Source organism: Anomaloglossus baeobatrachus, chromosome 1 (genome assembly GCF_048569485.1).
Source record: "Anomaloglossus baeobatrachus isolate aAnoBae1 chromosome 1, aAnoBae1.hap1, whole genome shotgun sequence".
Classification (NCBI taxonomy): domain Eukaryota; kingdom Metazoa; phylum Chordata; class Amphibia; order Anura; family Aromobatidae; genus Anomaloglossus; species Anomaloglossus baeobatrachus.
The window spans coordinates 585,711,235-585,729,902 of NC_134353.1; the positions used below are offsets into that span (position 1 = coordinate 585,711,235).

At 50.1% G+C, this 18,668-nt stretch overlaps 1 protein-coding gene across 2 annotated transcripts in view; it reads left to right on the forward strand.

The window, feature by feature from the left end:
- SMC5 (structural maintenance of chromosomes 5) overlaps positions 1 to 18,668 on the forward strand; it is a 266,453-nt gene that overhangs the window by 91,040 nt on the left and 156,745 nt on the right. For both annotated transcript variants that reach the window (XM_075317886.1, XM_075317896.1), the window contains exons 8-9: positions 17,535 to 17,606; positions 17,707 to 17,962. In XM_075317886.1, coding sequence (XP_075174001.1) covers positions 17,535 to 17,606; positions 17,707 to 17,962 — 328 coding nt within the window. The remainder of the gene's footprint in view (positions 1 to 17,534; positions 17,607 to 17,706; positions 17,963 to 18,668) is intronic.

Here is an 18,668-nt window from a genome sequence, read left to right on the forward strand (position 1 = left end):
TGCCCACCTGTAGGAGGGGGCCGTTTTACGGCTCTTTTTATCGAGGTATTCTTTTACCCACCCAGGGACTGCTTTTGGACGTCCCAATTGTCTGGGTCTCCCAATGGAGCGACAAAGAAGAAGGGAATTTTGTTTACTTACCGTAAATTCCTTTTCTTCTAGCTCCTATTGGGAGACCCAGCACCCGCCCCTGTTCCCTTCGGGCTGTTGTTCTTTTGTGTACACATGTTGTTCATGTTGAATTGTTCTTTGGTTCATGGTTTAGTTCTCCGAACATCCTTCGGATTGAGTTTACCTTAGACCAATTTATAAGTTTCCTCCTTCCTGCTTTGGCACCAAAACTGATGGGCCCGTGATGCACGGGAGGGTGTATAGGCAGAGGGGAGGGGTTACACTTTTTAAAGTGTAATACTTTGTGTGGCCTCCGGAGGCAGAAGCTATACACCCAATTGTCTGGGTCTCCCAATAGGAGCTAGAAGAAAAGGAATTTACGGTAAGTAAACAAAATTCCCTTCTTTACAATACAATGCATCAGAATTTTCAGATTCATATTCTTCAAATATTAAAAAAAAGCACCCTTCATTTCCTTTACACCTAACAAATGTTGCTTAGTGTTGGAATATCACATAAAATCCTGATAAAATACATTTTAAGTTTGTGTGTGTAATGTGGAAAAGTACACAGAGTATGTATACTCTTTCAAGGCACTGTAGCTGACACTCTTCTATAATGCAAATAACCCTCTAAAGAAAGCATATCTATGACCAATAATCACCATAAAACAGAATACCGTATTTTTCGGACCATAAGACGCACTTTTTTTCCCCCAAATGTTGGGGGAAAGTTGGGGGTGCGTCTTATGGTCTGACTATAGGGCTGCGGCCGGGAACGAGGGTGCTTAGGTGGAGCGGGTCATCGGGGGCATGAGCAGGCAGCAGCAGCGCCTGCCGTGACCACGTGGGCCCGCTCATTACGTATGCACGCCCATCCTCCCGCCCATTTCTCAGCGCTGAAGCCGGCGCTGACAGGTGGGCGGGAGGACGAGCGGGGAAGCGCGCATAGTAAAGAGCCGGTCCGCATGATCACCCCTGGCAATTACAGCCTGGAGTGATCATGTGCGGCTGCATTCACTGCCCCCCGCGCGTCATCATCAGCGCCGGGGTGCAGTGAATCAGTACACTCACCTGTCCCCGTGTGTGGAGCCGTCCCTCTGCAGCACGCAATGTCTTCCTGTCTGTGCCGGTCAGCTGATCTGTGCTGGTCAGCTGATCGGCACAGACAGGAAGACATCGCGTGCTTCAGGGGAACGGCTCCACACACACAGGTCATTGCCGCTGAGAGGAAGATGATCGGGGCTGCAGGGAGTGAGGAAAAGGTGAGTATAAACGTTTATTTTTTTTTCTCTGTGCTATAGGATACAGGCCATATACCAGGATGGTATATGAGCACGATGGGGGCATATAGCAGGATGGGGGGTATATTAACAGGATGGATGGGGGGCATATGAACAGGATGGGGGTATATGAGCAGGATGGATGGGGGGTATATGAACAGGATGGGGGGTATATGAACAGGATGGGGGGTATATGAACAGGATGGGGGGTATATGAACAGGATGGGGGGTATATGAACAGGATGGGGGGTATATGAACAGGATGGGGGGTATATGAACAGGATGGGGGGTATATGAACAGGATGGGGGTTATATGAACAGGATGGGGGTTATATGAACAGGATGGGGGTATATGAACAGGATGGGGGTATATGAACAGGATGGGGGTATATGAACAGGATGGGGGTATATGAACAGGATGGGGGTATATGAACAGGATGGGGGCATATGAACAGGATGGGGGCATATGAACAGGATGGAGGTATATGAACAGGATGGGGTATATGAACAGGATGGGAGTATATGAACACGATGGGGGCATATAGCAGGATGGGAGTATATGAGCAGTATGGATGGGGGGTATATGAACAGGATGGGGGTATATGAACAGGATGGGAGTATATGAGCAGGATGGGGGTATATGAACAGGATGGGGTATATGAACAGAATGGAGGTATATGAACAGGATGGGGTATATGAACAGGATGGGAGTATATGAACACGATGGGGGCATATAGCAGGATGGGAGTATATGAGCAGTATGGATGGGGGGTATATGAACAGGATGGGAGTATATGAGCAGGATGGGGGTATATGAACAGGATGGGGTATATGAACAGAATGGAGGTATATGAACAGGATGGGGTATATGAACAGGATGGGAGTATATGAACACGATGGGGGCATATAGCAGGATGGGAGTATATGAGCAGTATGGATGGGGGGTATATGAACAGGATGGGGGTATATGAACAGGATGGGAGTATATGAGCAGGATGGGGGTATATGAACAGGATGGGGTATATGAACAGAATGGGGGTATATGAACAGGATGGGGATATATGAACAGGATGGGAGTATATGAGCAGGATGGATGGGGGAAATATCAATAGGATGGATGGGGGGTATATCAATAGGATGGGGGTATATGAACAGGATGAGGGAATATGAGCAGGATGCTGGTATATGAACAGGATGGGGGTTTATAGCAGGATCATATACAAGGCAGGAGGATAATTACCAGGATGGGGTACCTTAGTAGAGAATTTGGGGACATTACCCCCATAACAGTGTCAGCAGCAGATCCTCGCCCCATAACAGTGTGTCATGACCACATTTTTTTGCTTAAAGTTTTATTTTCCTATTTTCCTCCTCTAAAACCAGGGTGCGTCTTATAGTCCGGTGCGTCTTATAGTCCGAAAAATACGGTACATTTTATTAGTACACAATAATAAAAATCTATAGAAAGACATCTATAAAAACATCACATGTAATCCACACAATGTAAATGAGAAAAAGCGGAGGTGGCAGGGCAAATCAAGAACCCCAGAATAAACCAAAGTTAAAGATGGCTTGTGGTAAGCATATGGTATTACTGATATATATTATGAGTGACGACAAGAACAAAAATACCATATTTTGGGAGCTATAAGACGCAGTGGACCATAACACACACCTAGATTTTAGAGGAGAAAAATATAAAAAGAAAATTGAAGCAAAAATTGTGGTCAATGAGGAACAGATATGAGCGGAATCTGCTGCTGACACTGTTATGGGGGTAATGTCCCCCAATTCTCTACTTATGTTCCATCCTGGTGTATGTCCCCCACCCCATCCTGGTGTATGTCTGCTCCCCACATCCAGGTGTATGTGTGCCCCTTCCCATCGTGGTAAATATTAATTTCTTTATCGTTCCTTCCATGGGAGACCCAAACCATGGGTGTATAGCTAGCGCCTCCGGAGGACACACAAAGTACTACACTCAAACGTGTAGCTCCTCCCTCCGGGCTATATACACTCCCTGGATGACAATCTATCCAGTTCAATACTTTGTGTTTCAGGAGGAACACACACTTGCATTCTGATATTTTTTTTCTCATTTTTATTTTTTTTTAAAGATTTGGAAGAAAAGCGGGTCCAGTCTGGACTCCCGGCATGTCCCTTCACACCCCACTCTGTCGGCGGTGCTGTTAAGGTTGACTTTATAAGGCTGGAGCCTTCACATGCCGCGCTCCTTCACATCCTCTAAGAGGCTCTGGGTTGAAGTGGGAGCCTCCACGGTCCTCTATGCTTGCAGAAGACCGGTCTCCATCCGCAGCCCTGTCTGGTCCCTGCTGGAAGGAGCATTTACCCCCCTCTCCAGGGACATGGCCCTGCGTCTCAAAGCTAAGTATAGAGACGTTTTTCAGGGGTCCCGGGTACTTTTATTAGGGGGACAGTATGTGTTTTAACGTTACTGTAAAATCTGGCCGATTCTGGGGATTTCCCCTGAGAACCGCGCCGAAGGTGCCTGCTCGTCGGCCGCATTGTTAAATCTAGGCCCCGGCTTCTGTTTGGGCCTAGTTTCGGTTTTGGCTTCTCTGCATGTTTTGCATACAGCGCCGCCCACCGCCCGACCAGCAGAGGGGAGGTCTCTCCTCCTTGGGGAGATGTCCCCTCCCCTGTATGTCGTCCTGTATCTCTCTGCCCTCCGTTTTTCCCGCTCTTGGGCTTATACACGCCCCCCCTCCTCTCCCAGCGCCATTTTCTCAGCGTTCTTGCGCTAGAGGGAGCTGGATGCTGCAGCTGCATTCTATCAGGAAGGCTAACGCTTCACAGGGGAGCGGTGGAATCCGGAGGGCACACAGAGAGCACGGGCTGGTAAGCCACAACCTCTGGTTGTGGACTTTTATTACACTCTCAGGCATTCTACAGGAGTGTATTCTGGCTGCAGAGCCTCCACCATCAGCAGCATGTCTGTAACTAGGAGCAAGGCTGCAAACATGTACGCTATATGCACTGCTTGTAAGCTAATTCTGCCAGAGCCAAGCACATACCCACATTGTGATGCCTGTGCTAACATGGTTGTGTCTCAGCCTGGAGCCTCCGCAGGGGTCCCTCCGGCTGCTTTGGCCCCGGTGGCTGAACCCCCGGCTTGGTTAGCATCTTTTTCACAAGCTCTTTCCAGGTCTTTTGCCGACTCCATGGGGCAGTTGTCCCAGACACTGCTGTCCATGCATCAGCCCCCTTCACAGGGTGCTTCGGCTGCTCCTAGCTCTGCAGAGCTCTCAGAGCATGTCCCAGGACCCCGTCCCCCTAAACGGAGACGCAGGGACCCTTCTCCTTCCTCATCCCACAGTTCTGATTCACGTGCCGAGGTGCAGGGCGAGGAGGACTCGTTTACTGTGGGCTCAGACGCTACCTCTATGTACCCCATTGATTTGTCTGAGGGAGATGCGGATGTTAGTGACTTGATTGCGTCCATTAACTCCGTACTGAACCTCAACCCACCAGAGTCTGAGGAACAAGCCTCTCTGGTAGAGATACACCAGTTTACCTCACCTAAGAAAGCTAGGAGTATGTTTTTTAACCACTCCAGCTTTCAGGCCACTGTTACCAAACCCAGGGCCTGTCCTGACAAACGTTTTCCGAAGCGTAGTTCAGATGACCGTTTTCCTTTTCCACCAGAGGTGGTTAAGGAATGGGCTCAGTCCCCAAAGGTAGACCCTCCGGTGTCCAGGATCTCAGCCCGCACAGTCGTGGCTGTGGCTGATGGCACTTCTCTTAAGGATCCCACTGACCGCCAGGTTGACCTTTTGGCCAAGTCTGTATATGAGGCGGCTGGAGCCTCGTTCTCCCCGTCTTTTGCGGCAGTGTGGGCTCTCAAGGCAGTCTCTGCCTCTCTGGAGGAGATGCACTCCCTCACCAGGGACTCTATGCCTGAGCTGGAGACCTTATCTTCTCGAGCTTCGGTTTTTGCATCCTACGCCATGTCTGCCATCCTGGAGGCTTCTCACCGCACGGCGGTGGCCTCCGCTAACTCCCTCGCGATCCGCAGGATCTTGTGGCTTCGAGAGTGGAAAGCAGACGCTTCCTCAAAAAAGTACCTTGCGAGTCTCCCTTTTGCTGGGTCCAGGCTGTTTGGGGAACAGCTGGATGACATAATCAAGGAGGCTACTGGCGGGAAGAGTACTTCCTTGCCTCAAACTAAGGCCAGGAAACCTGTCCAGGGCAGGATCCAATCGAGGTTTCGTTCCTTTCGTTCCTCTAACTGGTCATCCTCGAAGCCCTCGACCGCGTCCACTACCGCAGCCAAGGATCGTAAACCGAACTGGCGCGCAAAGCCGCGTCCTCAAAAGACCGGAGGAGCCGCTGCCACTAAGGCGGCCTCCTCTTGACTACCTGGCTGCGCCAGCAACGTCCTTGGTCGGTGGCAGGCTCTCCCACTTTGGAGACGTGTGGTTCCAACACGTCACCGATCAGTGGGTGCGGGATATTATCTCCCACGGCTACAGGATAGAATTTTCTTCCAGCCCGCCAAACAGATTTTTTCTGTCCACACCCCCTTGCTCCAAGGCCGCCGCCTTCTCTCAGGCCGTGGCCTCCCTGCAGGCCAACGGGGTAATTGTTCCGGTTCCCGCCCGGGAACGGTTCAGCGGTTTCTACTCAAACCTCTTTCTAGTCCCCAAGAAAGACGGTTCCTCCCGGCCCATCCTGGATCTCAAGCTTCTCAACAAGCATGTTCAGGTGCGGCACTTTCGCATGGAATCTCTGAGATCGGTCATTGCCTCAATGACCCAAGGAGATTTTCTGGCATCCATCGACATCAGAGATGCCTATCTGCATGTGCCTATTGCGGTCTCACACCAGCGTTGGCTACGCTTTGCAATCGGAGAGGAACATTTCCAGTTCGTGGCTCTTCCCTTTGGCTTAGCCATGGCCCCTCGGGTGTTCACCAAGGTCATGGCAGCAGTGGTTGCGGTCCTGCACCTCCAGGGATTGGCAGTGATTCCTTACCTGGACGACCTTCTAGTCAAGGCCTCATCCAGTGTAGACTGCCAGCGCAGTGTCTCTCTCACTGTCGCCACGCTAGTTCAGTTCGGGTGGCTTGTCAACCTGCCCAAGTCCACTCTGACCCCGACCCAGGTACTTATGTACCTAGGGATGCAGTTCGAGACTCTGCCGGCACTTGTCAAGTTGCCCTTAGTCAAACAGCAGTCCCTTCGTCTGGCGGTGCGCTCTCTGCTGAGGCACCGCCGTCATTCCATCAGACACCTCATGCAGGTGCTGGGTCAGATGGTGGCGTCAATAGAAGCGGTTCCCTTTGCCCAGTTCCATCTGCGTCCCTTGCAGCTGGACATTCTCCGCTGTTGGGACAAGCGGATCTCTTCCTTGGACAGGCTGGTGGCTCTGTCATCACAGGCCAGGAACTCCCTTCAGTGGTGGCTTCAGCCCCTCTCCCTGTCACAGGGACGCTCCTTCCTGACTCCGTCCTGGGTGATACTCACCACGGATGCCAGCCTCTCCGGTTGGGGAGCGGTATTTCTTCATCACCGAGCACAGGGCACTTGGACTCCGTCCGAATCAGCCCTCCCGATCAATGTGCTGGAGATCAGAGCTGTGTTTCTAGCTCTCCTAGACTTTCACCACCTGTTGGCGGGCAAGCACATTCGGGTTCAGTCGGACAACGCGACAGCGGTTGCCTACATCAATCACCAGGGCGGGACTCACAGCCGTCTGGCGATGTTGGAGGTTCAACGAATCCTCCAGTGGACGGAGGACTTCAAGTGCACCATATCTGCAGTCCACATCCCAGGCGTGGAAAACTGGGAGGCCGATTATCTCAGCCGTCAAACCGTGGACGGCGGCGAGTGGGCCCTGCATCCGTCAGTGTTCAGATCGATCTGCCGCAAGTGGGGCACTCCGGAAGTGGATCTAATGGCATCCCGGCACAACAACAAGGTTCTGGTTTACGTGGCTCGCTCCCACGATCCTCAAGCCTTCGCAGCAGACGCACTGGTTCAAGATTGGTCTCAGTTCCGTCTGGCCTATGTGTTTCCCCCTCTAGCGCTCCTGCCCAGGGTTCTGCGCAAGATCGGTACGGAGGGCCGTCGAGTCATACTCATTGCTCCGGACTGGCCCAGGCGAGCTTGGTACCCAGACCTGCTCCGCCTGTCCGTAGAGGTGCCGTGGCATCTCCCGGACCGCCCAGACCTTCTCTCTCAAGGTCCGTTCTTCCGCCAGAATTCTGCGGCTCTCAGATTGACGGCGTGGCTCTTGAGTCCTGGATCCTGACGGCTTCAGGCATTCCCTCTGAGGTCATCTCCACCATGACTCAGGCTCGGAAGTCTTCCTCGGCCAAGATTTACCACAGGACTTTGAGAATTTTCCTGTCCTGGTGTCGCTCTTCCGGCCATGCTCCTTGGCCGTTCTCCTTGCCGACCATCCTGTCTTTTCTACAGTCAGGCCTACAGTTAGGTCTGTCCCTCAATTCCCTCAAGGGACAGGTGTCGGCTTTGTCGCTATTGTTCCAGCAGCGTATCGCCCGACTGGCTCAGGTGCGCACCTTCATGCAGGGCGCATCTCACATCATCCCTCCTTACCGGCGGCCCTTGGATCCCAGGGACCTTAATCTGGTCCTCACGGCCTTACAGAAACCCCCTTTTGAGCCTCTCAGGGAGGTTCCCTTGTCTAGACTTTCACAGAAAGTTGTCTTTCTAGTAGCCATAACTTCTCTCAGGAGAGTTTCTGATTTGGCTGCGCTTTCTTCGGAATCCCCCTTTTTGGTGTTTCACCAAGACAAGGTGGTTCTTCGTCCGACTCTGGACTTTCTCCCTAAGGTGGTGTCTTCCTTCCACCTTAACCAGGACATTTCATTGCCCTCTCTTTGTCCGGCCCCTGTGCATCGCTTTGAGAAGGCGTTGCACACCTTGGATTTGGTGCGGGCGCTCCGAATCTATGTGTCACGCACCGCCGTTTTTCGGCGGTGCACCTCACTTTTTGTGCTAACGACGGGTCAGCGCAAGGGTCTCTCTGCTTCTAAACCGACCCTAGCTCGTTGGGTTAGGTCGGCTATCGCCGATGCCTACCAGAGTTCTCAGGTGCCTCCCCCGCCGGGGATTAAGGCGCACTCGACCAGAGCTGTCGGTGCCTCCTGGGCTTTCAGACACCAGGCTACGGCTCAGCAGGTGTGTCAGGCTGCCACTTGGTCCAGTCTGCACACTTTTTCGAAGCACTACCAGGTGCATGCTCATGCTTCGGCAGATGCGAGCTTGGGCAGACGCATCCTTCAGGCGGCTGTCGCCCATTTGTGAAGTTAGGTTTTGCCTACTTCTCAGTTTGGTTTATTTCCCACCCATGGACTGCTTTGGAACGTCCCATGGTTTGGGTCTCCCATAAGGAACGATAAAGAAAAAGAGAATTTTGTTTACTTACCGTAAATTCTTTTTCTTGTAGTTCCGACATGGGAGACCCAGCACCCTCCCTGTTGCCTGTTGGCAGTTTTTTGTTCCGTGTGTTTCACCGGCTGTTGTTAGTAGACAGAGTTCTGGTTTTGCCGAGTTTTACTCTCTCTACTTATGGGTGGATGTCCTCCTTCAGCTTTTGTACTGAACTGGATAGATTGTCATCCAGGGAGTGTATATAGCCCGGAGGGAGGAGCTACACGTTTGAGTGTAGTACTTTGTGTGTCCTCCGGAGGCGCTAGCTATACACCCATGGTTTGGGTCTCCCATGTCGGAACTACAAGAAAAAGAATTTACGGTAAGTAAACAAAATTCTCTTTATTCACTGGTCCCCACACCCATAGTCCCTCCCACATCTCTGCTTTAGATTCAGTGCTTAGAGGTGAGTGGGATTATGGGTGTGTGGAGCAGTGAGTATTCATTCTCTTTAATAGCGGACGCACATGTTCTCCAAAACCACCAGCTTTCTGCAGTGGCAAACATGCTCCTGTCTCCTGTGATCCTCTCCAGAGCTGCTGCCATCCCCCACCACCATAGTGTGTCAGGTACATTCAGACTATTAGTCACATCCCCTATTTCTTTGTCACTCCATTGGGAGACCCAGACAATTGAATGTATAGCTTCTGCCTCCGGAGGCCACACAAAGTATTACACTTAAAAGTGTAAAGCCCCTCCCCTTCTGCCTATACACCCCCCCGTGCATCACGGGCTCCTCAGTTTTTATGCTTTGTGCGAAGGAGGCACACATGCACGCATAGCTCCACAATTTAGTCAGCAGCAGCTGCTGACTATATCGGATGGAAGAAAAGAGGGCCCATAACAGGGCCCCCAGCATGCTCCCTTCTCACCCCACTCTGGTCGGCGGTGCTGTTAAGGTTGAGGTACCCATTGCGGGTACATAGGCAGGAGCCACATGCTGTTTTCCTTCCCCATCCCTTAAGGGCTCTAGGTGAAGTGGGATCCTAATCGGTCTCCAGGCACTGGGACCGTGCTCCCTCCGCAGCCCCTGGGGAATCTGCTGGACAGGAGCCGGGTATCGTCAGGGACAAGGCCCTGCTACTGTGAGGTACTCTGTGTCCCCGTGGGGACCGCGCATGGAGCGCTTGTGTCATACACGCTGCAGCACTGCTGGGTGTGTTAGTGCGCCGGGACTACCGCGCTGACCGCGCTTATTAGCCGGCCGCGCTTATAACTTTAGTCCCCGGCTTTTGCGGCCTAGTACCGCATATTCCCGCCCCCGGGCCTGCCAGTCAGGGGAAGGGCGGGACGCTGCACAGGACGTCAGCGCTGAGGGCTGGAGCATACTTTGTATCCTCCTCCCCCCTCACTGAGCACCGTGGGGCACCAGATTCCCGCACTTTCTAGGGCACGCCCACGGCCCCCTCCTCCTCACAGAACGCCGGCAGCCATTCCTGTCAGCACTTCTGAAGCTGGAGAGGAGAGACAACACGGCTCTGGGAGGCCCAGGCAGGGAATCTGGTGGTCACACAACCGCTTTGGGCGGTCGGTAAGCAGCACCTGTTTCTAGGTGCTGGCCACCTGAGTGCCGAAGTGTATATATATATATATATATATATATATATATATATATATATATATATATGCTTATATGCTATACATTTACTCTGTACGGTCGCACTGTTGATTTTTGGCTATATACCCTCCTGGATTGTACTCAGAGGAGACAACAGCATGTCGTCCGCAAAAAGCAAGGGTGCCAAAGCACAGGCTTACTTTGCAACCTGTACCTCATGTGAGGCTATACTACCGGCAGGTTCCACCGACCCTCATTGTGTGCAATGCTCGGCCCCTGTGGCACTTACTCAGCCGGAGCCTCTGCTACTGGTGGCCCAAGTGGAACCACCTGCTACCACTGTCCAGGTGACAGGGACGGAGTTTGCAGTATTTGCTGACAAACTTTCTGAGAGTATGGATAAATGGTCTGCTAAGATACTAGAAGCCTTGCAGTCCAGGCCGGTAACACAGGCCCCGGGCACTGTTGAATCACTGACCCCAGGCCCCCCTCGGTTGGAGCAGCAAAGTGCTCATGGGGTGACTCATAGGTCCCAGGGTGAGGTCTCTGACACGGACCGCAGTCCCAGACCGCCTAAGCGGGCTCGCTGGGAAATTCCCTCGACTTCATCACACTGCTCAGGGTCTCAGCAGGAGGACTCTCTAGAGGATGAAGCGGAGGTGGCAGATCAGGATTCTGATCCTGAGGCCGCTCTCAACCTAGATACACCTGAAGGAGACGCCATAGTCAATGACCTTATAGCGTCCATCAATCAGGTGTTGGATCTTTCTCCCCCAGCTCCTCCAATTGAGGAGTCAGCTTCTCAGCAGGAGAAATTCCGCTTTAGATTTCCCAAGCGTACAATGAGTACGTTTCTGGATCACTCTGACTTCAGAGAGGCAGTCCAGAAACACCGAGCTTGTCCAGATAAGCGCTTTTCTAAGCGCCTTAAGGACACACGTTATCCCTTTCCCCCTGATGTTGTCAAGGGTTGGGCTCAGTGTCCCAAGGTGGATCCTCCAGTCTCCAGACTGGCGGCTAGATCCATAGTTGCCGTGGAGGATGGGGCTTCTCTCAAAGATGCCACTGACAGACAGATGGAGCTCTGGTTGAAATCCATCTATGAAGCTATCGGCGCGTCCTTTGCTCCGGCATTCGCAGCCGTATGGGCACTCCAAGCTATCTCAGCTTGTCACTCGCAGATTAATGCAGTCACACGTGCCTCTGCTCCGCAGGTGGTGTCCTTAACCTCTCAGGCGTCGGCGTTTGCGTCCTACGCCATTAATGCTGTCCTGGACTCTGCGAGCCGTACGGCGGTAGCATCCGCCAATTCGGTGGCAGTCCGCAGGGCCATGTGGCTACGTGAATGGAAGGCAGACTCTGCTTCCAAAAAGTTCTTAACCGGTTTGCCATTTTCTGGCGACCGCCTGTTTGGTGAGCGATTGGATGAAATCATTAAACAATCCAAGGGAAAGGACTCATCCTTACCCCAGTCCAAACCAAACAGACCTCAACAACGGAAGGTACAATCGAGGTTTTGGTCCTTTCGGCCCGCGGGCAGGTCTCAATTCTCCTCGTCCAACAGGCCGCAGAAGGGTCAGAGGGACTCCGATTCATGGCGGTCTAAGTCACGTCCTAAGAAGACCGCCGGAGGAACCGCTCCCAAAGCGGCCTCCTCATGACTTTCGGCCTCTGCACACCGCATCCTTGGTCGGTGGCAGGCTCTCCCGCTTTTGCGACGCCTGGCTGCCACAGGTACAAGACCGTTGGGTGAGAGACATTCTGTCTCATCACGGTTACAGGATAGAGTTCAGCTCTCGTCCTCCGACTCGATTCTTCAGAACATCTCCGCCCCCCCGAGCGAGCCGATGCTCTTCTTCAGGCGGTGTGCACTCTGAAGGCAGAAGGAGTGGTGATCCCTGTTCCTCTTCAGCAACAGGGTCACGGTTTTTACTCCAACTTGTTTGTGGTGCCAAAAAAGGACGGATCTTTCCGTCCCGTTCTGGACCTCAAACTGCTCAACAAACACGTAAAAACCAGGCGGTTCCGGATGGAATCGCTCCGCTCCGTGATCGCCTCAATGTCCCAAGGAGATTTCCTAGCATCAATCGACATCAAAGATGCTTATCTCCACGTACCGATTGCACCAGAGCATCAGCGCTTCCTGCGTTTCGCCATAGGGGACGAACACCTGCAGTTCGTGGCACTACCTTTCGGCCTGGCGACAGCCCCGCGGGTTTTCACCAAGGTCATGGCAACAGTAGTAGCAGTCCTACACTCTCAGGGACACTCGGTGATCCCTTACTTAGACGATCTGCTTGTCAAGGCACCCTCTCAAGTGGCATGCCAACACAGCTTGAACATTGCTCTGGAGACTCTCCAGAGATTCGGGTGGATCATCAATTTCCCAAAGTCAAATCTGACACCGGCCCAATCACTGACATATCTTGGCATGGAGTTTCATACTCTCTCAGCGATAGTGAAGCTTCCGCTGGACAAACAGCGTTCACTACAGACAGGGGTGCAATCTCTCCTTCAAGGTCAGTCACACCCATTGAGGCGCCTCATGCACTTCCTAGGGAAGATGGTAGCAGCAATGGAGGCAGTTCCTTTTCCGCAGTTTCATCTGCGTCCACTTCAATGGGACATTCTCCGCAAATGGGACAGGAAGTCGGCGTCCCTCGACAGGAACGTCTCCCTTTCTCAGGCAGCCAAAGCCTCCCTTCAGTGGTGGCTGCTTCCCACTTCATTGTCGAAGGGGAAATCCTTCCTACCCCCATCCTGGGCGGTGGTCACGACGGACGCGATTCTTTCAGGGTGGGGAGCGGTCTTTCTCCACCACAGGGCTCAGGGTACCTGGACTCAGCCAGAGTCCTCCCTTCAGATCAATGTTCTGGAGATAAGGGCAGTGTATCTTGCCTTAAAGGCGTTCCAGCCGTGGCTGGAAGGCAAGCAGATCCGAATTCAGTCGGACAACTCCACCGCGGTGGCATACATCAACCACCAAGGCGGAACACGCAGTTGGCAAGCCTTCCAGGAAGTCCGGCGGATTCTGCTGTGGGTGGAAGCCACAGCCTCCACCATATCCGCAGTTCACATCCCGGGCGTAGAGAACTGGGAAGCAGACTTTCTCAGTCGCCAGGGCATGGACGCAGGGGAATGGTCCCTTCACCCGGACGTGTTTCAAGAGATCTGTTGCCGCTGGGGGATGCCGGACGTCGACCTAATGGCGTCCCGGCACAACAACAAGGTCCCGGCATTCATGGCACGGTCTCAAGATCACAGAGCTCTGGCGGCAGACGCCTTAGTTCAGGATTGGTCGCAGTTTCAACTGCCTTATGTGTTTCCTCCTCTGGCACTGTTGCCCAGAGTGTTACGCAAGATCAGGTCCGACTGCCGCCGCGCCATCCTCGTCGCTCCAGACTGGCCGAGGAGGTCGTGGTACCCGGATCTGTGGCATCTCACGGTGGGCCAACCGTGGGCACTACCAGACTGACCAGACTTGCTGTCTCAAGGGCCGTTTTTCCATCTGAATTCTGCGGCCCTCAACCTGACTGCGTGGCCATTGAGTCCTGGATCCTAGCGTCTTCAGGGTTATCTCAAGAGGTCATTGCCACTATGAGACAGGCTAGGAAACCAATGTCCGCCAAGATCTACCACAGGACGTGGAGAACATTCTTATCCTGGTGCTCTGATCAGGGTTTTTCTCCCTGGCCATTTGCCTTGCCCACTTTTCTTTCCTTCCTTCAATCCGGATTGGAAAAGGGTTTGTCGCTCGGCTCCCTTAAGGGACAAGTCTCAGCGCTCTCTGTGTTTTTTCAGAAGCGCCTAGCCAGACTTCCACAGGTACGCACGTTCCTGCAGGGGGTTTGTCACATAGTCCCTCCTTACAAGCGTCCGTTAGGACCCTGGGATCTGAACAGGGTGCTGATGGCTCTTCAGAAGCCACCTTTCGAGCCAATGAAGGATATTTCTCTTTCACGCCTTTCGCAGAAAGTGGTCTTCCTAGTAGCAGTCACATCACTTCGGAGAGTGTCTGAGCTAGCAGCGCTGTCATGCAAAGCCCCTTTCCTGGTGTTTCACCAGGACAAGGTGGTTCTGCGTCCGGTTCCGTAATTTCTCCCTAAGGTGGTATCCCCCTTTCATCTCAATCAGGATATCTCCTTACCCTCTTTTTGTCCTCATCCAGTTCACCAATGTGAAAAGGATTTGCACTTGTTAGATCTGGTGAGAGCACTCAGACTCTACATTTCTCGTACGGCGCCCCTGCGCCGCTCGGATGCACTCTTTGTCCTTGTCGCTGGCCAGCGTAAAGGGTCACAGGCTTCCAAATCAACCCTGGCTCGGTGGATCAAGGAACCAATTCTCGAAGCTTACCGTTCTGCTGGGCTTCCGGTTCCCTCAGGGCTGAAGGCCCATTCTACCAGAGCCGTGGGTGCGTCCTGGGCTTTGCGGCACCAGGCTACAGCTCAGCAGGTGTGTCAGGCGGCTACCTGGTCGAGCCTGCACACTTTCACGAAACACTATCAGGTGCATACCTATGCTTCGGCAGATGCCAGCCTAGGTAGGCGAGTCCTTCAGGCGGCGGTTGCCCACCTGTAGGAAGGGGCCGTTTTACGGCTCTATTACGAGGTATTATTTTACCCACCCAGGGACTGCTTTTGGACGTCCCAATTGTCTGGGTCTCCCAATGGAGCGACAAAGAAGAAGGGAATTTTGTTTACTTACCGTAAATTCCTTTTCTTCTAGCTCCAATTGGGAGACCCAGCACCCGCCCCTGTTCCCTTCGGGCTGTTGTTCTTTGTGTACACATGTTGTCATGTTGAATGGTTTTCAGTTTTCCGAACTTCCTTCGGATTGAATTTACTTTAGACCAATTTATAAGTTTCCTCCTTCCTGCTTTTGCACCAAAACTGAGGAGCCCGTGATGCACGGGGGGGTGTATAGAAGGGGAGGGGCTTTACACTTTTAAGTGTAATACTTGGTGTGGCCTCCGGAGGCAGAAGCTATACACCCAATTGTCTGGGTCTCCCAATTGGAGCTAGAAGAAAAGGAATTTACGGTAAGTAAACAAAATTCCCTTCTTTCCTCACAAATGTGGGGCACAAAGTATGTTTTATAGTATAACAAATACTTCAGTGCTAGAGCGTAGAAACTGGGTTAATGCCGCACTGCTGCCTAATGAAAATACTGTTGATTATTAATAAACTTCTTTTATTTCATAGGACTACGTGTTTCATGGATCAAGTCCCCTTCGCGACAAGAAAGAAAGATCGATATTGATATTGTTGATTTTTCTTTCTTGTCCTGAAGAAGGGGACTTGATCCCGGAAAGGTGTAGACCTATGAAATAAAAAAAAGTTTATTAATAATCAACAGTATTTTCATTCGGCAACAGTTTGGCATTAACCCTGTTTCTCCTCTCCAGCACTGAAGTGTAACCCACGTGGGTCTGCGGTAGTCGCCATTATCTTAAGCCTTCATAGTGGTTGTGACTATCACAACCCTAATAGGTGAGTGTAATATTGTGCACACTGTACTGTAATATCTGATAAGACCCTATTTGCGCTCTTTTGTCCTCAGCTTTATAGTCCAACAAATATGGTATGTGCAATTGCAGAAAATATAGAGTGAATAGTAAGTACAGATCTAATAACCCATGTTAATGAAGTCACAGATATAGTGACCCCTGATGAAGCACATTATGCAAAACGCATGTAGGTTTGTCTGGGCATCTTCATTCCCCGCTTACCTCTGGTTGGTATTATTACATCTAATATTGTATTGTATATGTGTATGGCTTCACTATATATATGTGCCTATTTAGTAATATAGACTATTAGGTCTATATTTACCGTTTATTGCATACATTCTGCAGTTGCATATATATTTTTGTTCTTGTTGTCACTCATATATCATACCATATGCATGAACACAAGCTATCTTTAACTGGCTCTTTTACATTGTGTGGATTATATGTTGTTTTCTATATGTTTTTATTATTGTGTATTAATAAAGTTCATTATGTATTATGGTGGTAATTGGTTGTAGTCATGTTTTCTTTAGTGCGTTATTTTATTTATTTGCAGAGGTCCCCAACCTTTCCAACCTTGAGTGCCACAATCGGCTTTGAAAGATGGTCAAGAGCCACCTCCCAGTAGTGACACCCAGAAGCCCCATTACTGTTATATTGACAGCCAAAGATTTTAAACAGAAATCGTACCAAGACAGGATACCAAGATCCGGGGATTCCTACCTTAATTAATAATTAATTCTGCAGTAGTTGACAACTTCAAATTTGTCGAAATGTGCACACGATATATGTGCTAACTAACCACTCACTCCAAAAATGAACGTATGCATTTCTATGTAAAACTGACATCCTGTGCATATGTACCCTTCAATGGGAAGGCTAAAGGGACACCCTGGGTTTTTATGATTTATTATTATTATTGCTTTGCTGGTGTTTTTGCTTCAAAAACCTCAAGCTGTTACTTTATTCAACAAAAACAAAGAGAAAATGCACTGGGAAAACTGGAAAAATGCTCAAAAGAAAAAAAACAACTCACTGGTGCTCAAGAAATTACCAAAATATGCTATATATATATATATATATATATATATATATATATATATATATATATATATATATATATATATATATATATATATATATATATATATATATATATATATATATATATGTATGTATATGTATATGTATATATGTATGTGTGTGTATATAATATAATATATATGTGTGCGTGTACCCCATCTCCTAATCCCCAAGGGAGTTTTACAACCCATTTAGCTGGCGGCTTAACAATGACCCTCCCCCCGATCAACTATGCCTGTTACCCTATCATATTTAATTGGGTTCTTTTGAAAATAAATGTAATCAGGCAGAGTCCTCCTGTAATAGTCAGCTTTCCTGCAAAGTATGTAATGCATGATCAGCTCATTGGTTCCCCCAGTAATAGTGTGTATTGGGGGGAGACCCATTGGGCGCAGCTGGGTCCATTCATGTTAACAGTGGTTGTGCAAACCTATTCAGAATATCTTCACATTTAGTAGTAAAATTAAATAAATTTGAAATAAATTTTTAAATATATAAATTAGGATTTGTTTAGGTTCAGTGCTTTTCAGACACAGAAGACTCTATAAACACTTCTCTTACTTCTTCCAGGTAGTTGTTATTCGGGATACCTCACAGAAGTGCAAACAGAAACAGGAGCTTGTGGAAAAAAAAGAAAAGGAGGTTAGTATTCCCATAATTACATTTGTATTTAGTCTGACTTTCACTTCAGTCCCCTCAGGTCTGAATCTTACCATTTTCAATCTCTTTGTAAATAATACAGATCGAAGACATCCAGCAAAAATTAAGAATGAGAAAAGATGAAGAACTGGACAGACAGAAAAGGATTTCTAACATTCGTAAGATGATTGAGGACTGGCAAAATGAGTTAAAGTCTCTGGCTAACCAGGACAGTCTACAGCCTGAAATCGACTCCATTGCCAGAGAGCTGCGGAGTATCCAGGATGAGAAGTCGAATGTTGAAAGTGACATGAGTGATGTGCGAATGGAAAGACAAAACTTGGAGAGAGAAAAGAGAGGTAATCACATGAATCGTGTTTTGTTCATGGTATTTCTATAGTTAAAAGTGGAAGGTTGAACTAGATGACACATTTCTTTTTTCTACCTATGTAACTATGTAAAAAATATCAGTAATATTTAAAGAAACCTGTCACCAGGATTTTACTCTATAAGTTGCGGCCACCACCAGTAAGCCCTTATATACAGCATTCTAGAATATCTGTATTATACTCACCTGCCGAGCGGTCCGGTCTGATGGGCATCGCTAATGTCGGTCCGTAGCCTCCTCTCGGCCTATGATCGCTGTCTTCTTTCTCTCCGTCTTGTGGCTGATATGTCTTATATCATCAATAGTGTCCTTCATTTCACTTTTGCACACACGTACTTATCTCTGCTCTGCTGAGGGCAGAGAAAAGTATTGTAGTACGCATGTGCGGGTGGTCTTTGACCTTTCCCTTTGAGCTGCCCTCAGCATGGCAGAAAGAAGTACGCATTCACAGGAGCGTAATGGAGGACACTGTGGATGACATAGGACCAGTGTCGGACTGGCTACCGGAGGAATCTCCAGTAATACCAGGCCTGGCTAAGGTTACCTGCACTGAACTCTGGAGCTCTCACCTGAGCTACGGAGTGCAGCCTGGACTGAACTCAGGGTTTGGAGAACTGAACCGTGAGCGCCGACTGATTCCCCGGCGATTGCGGTTCAGTTCATGGCAGCTGCGGACA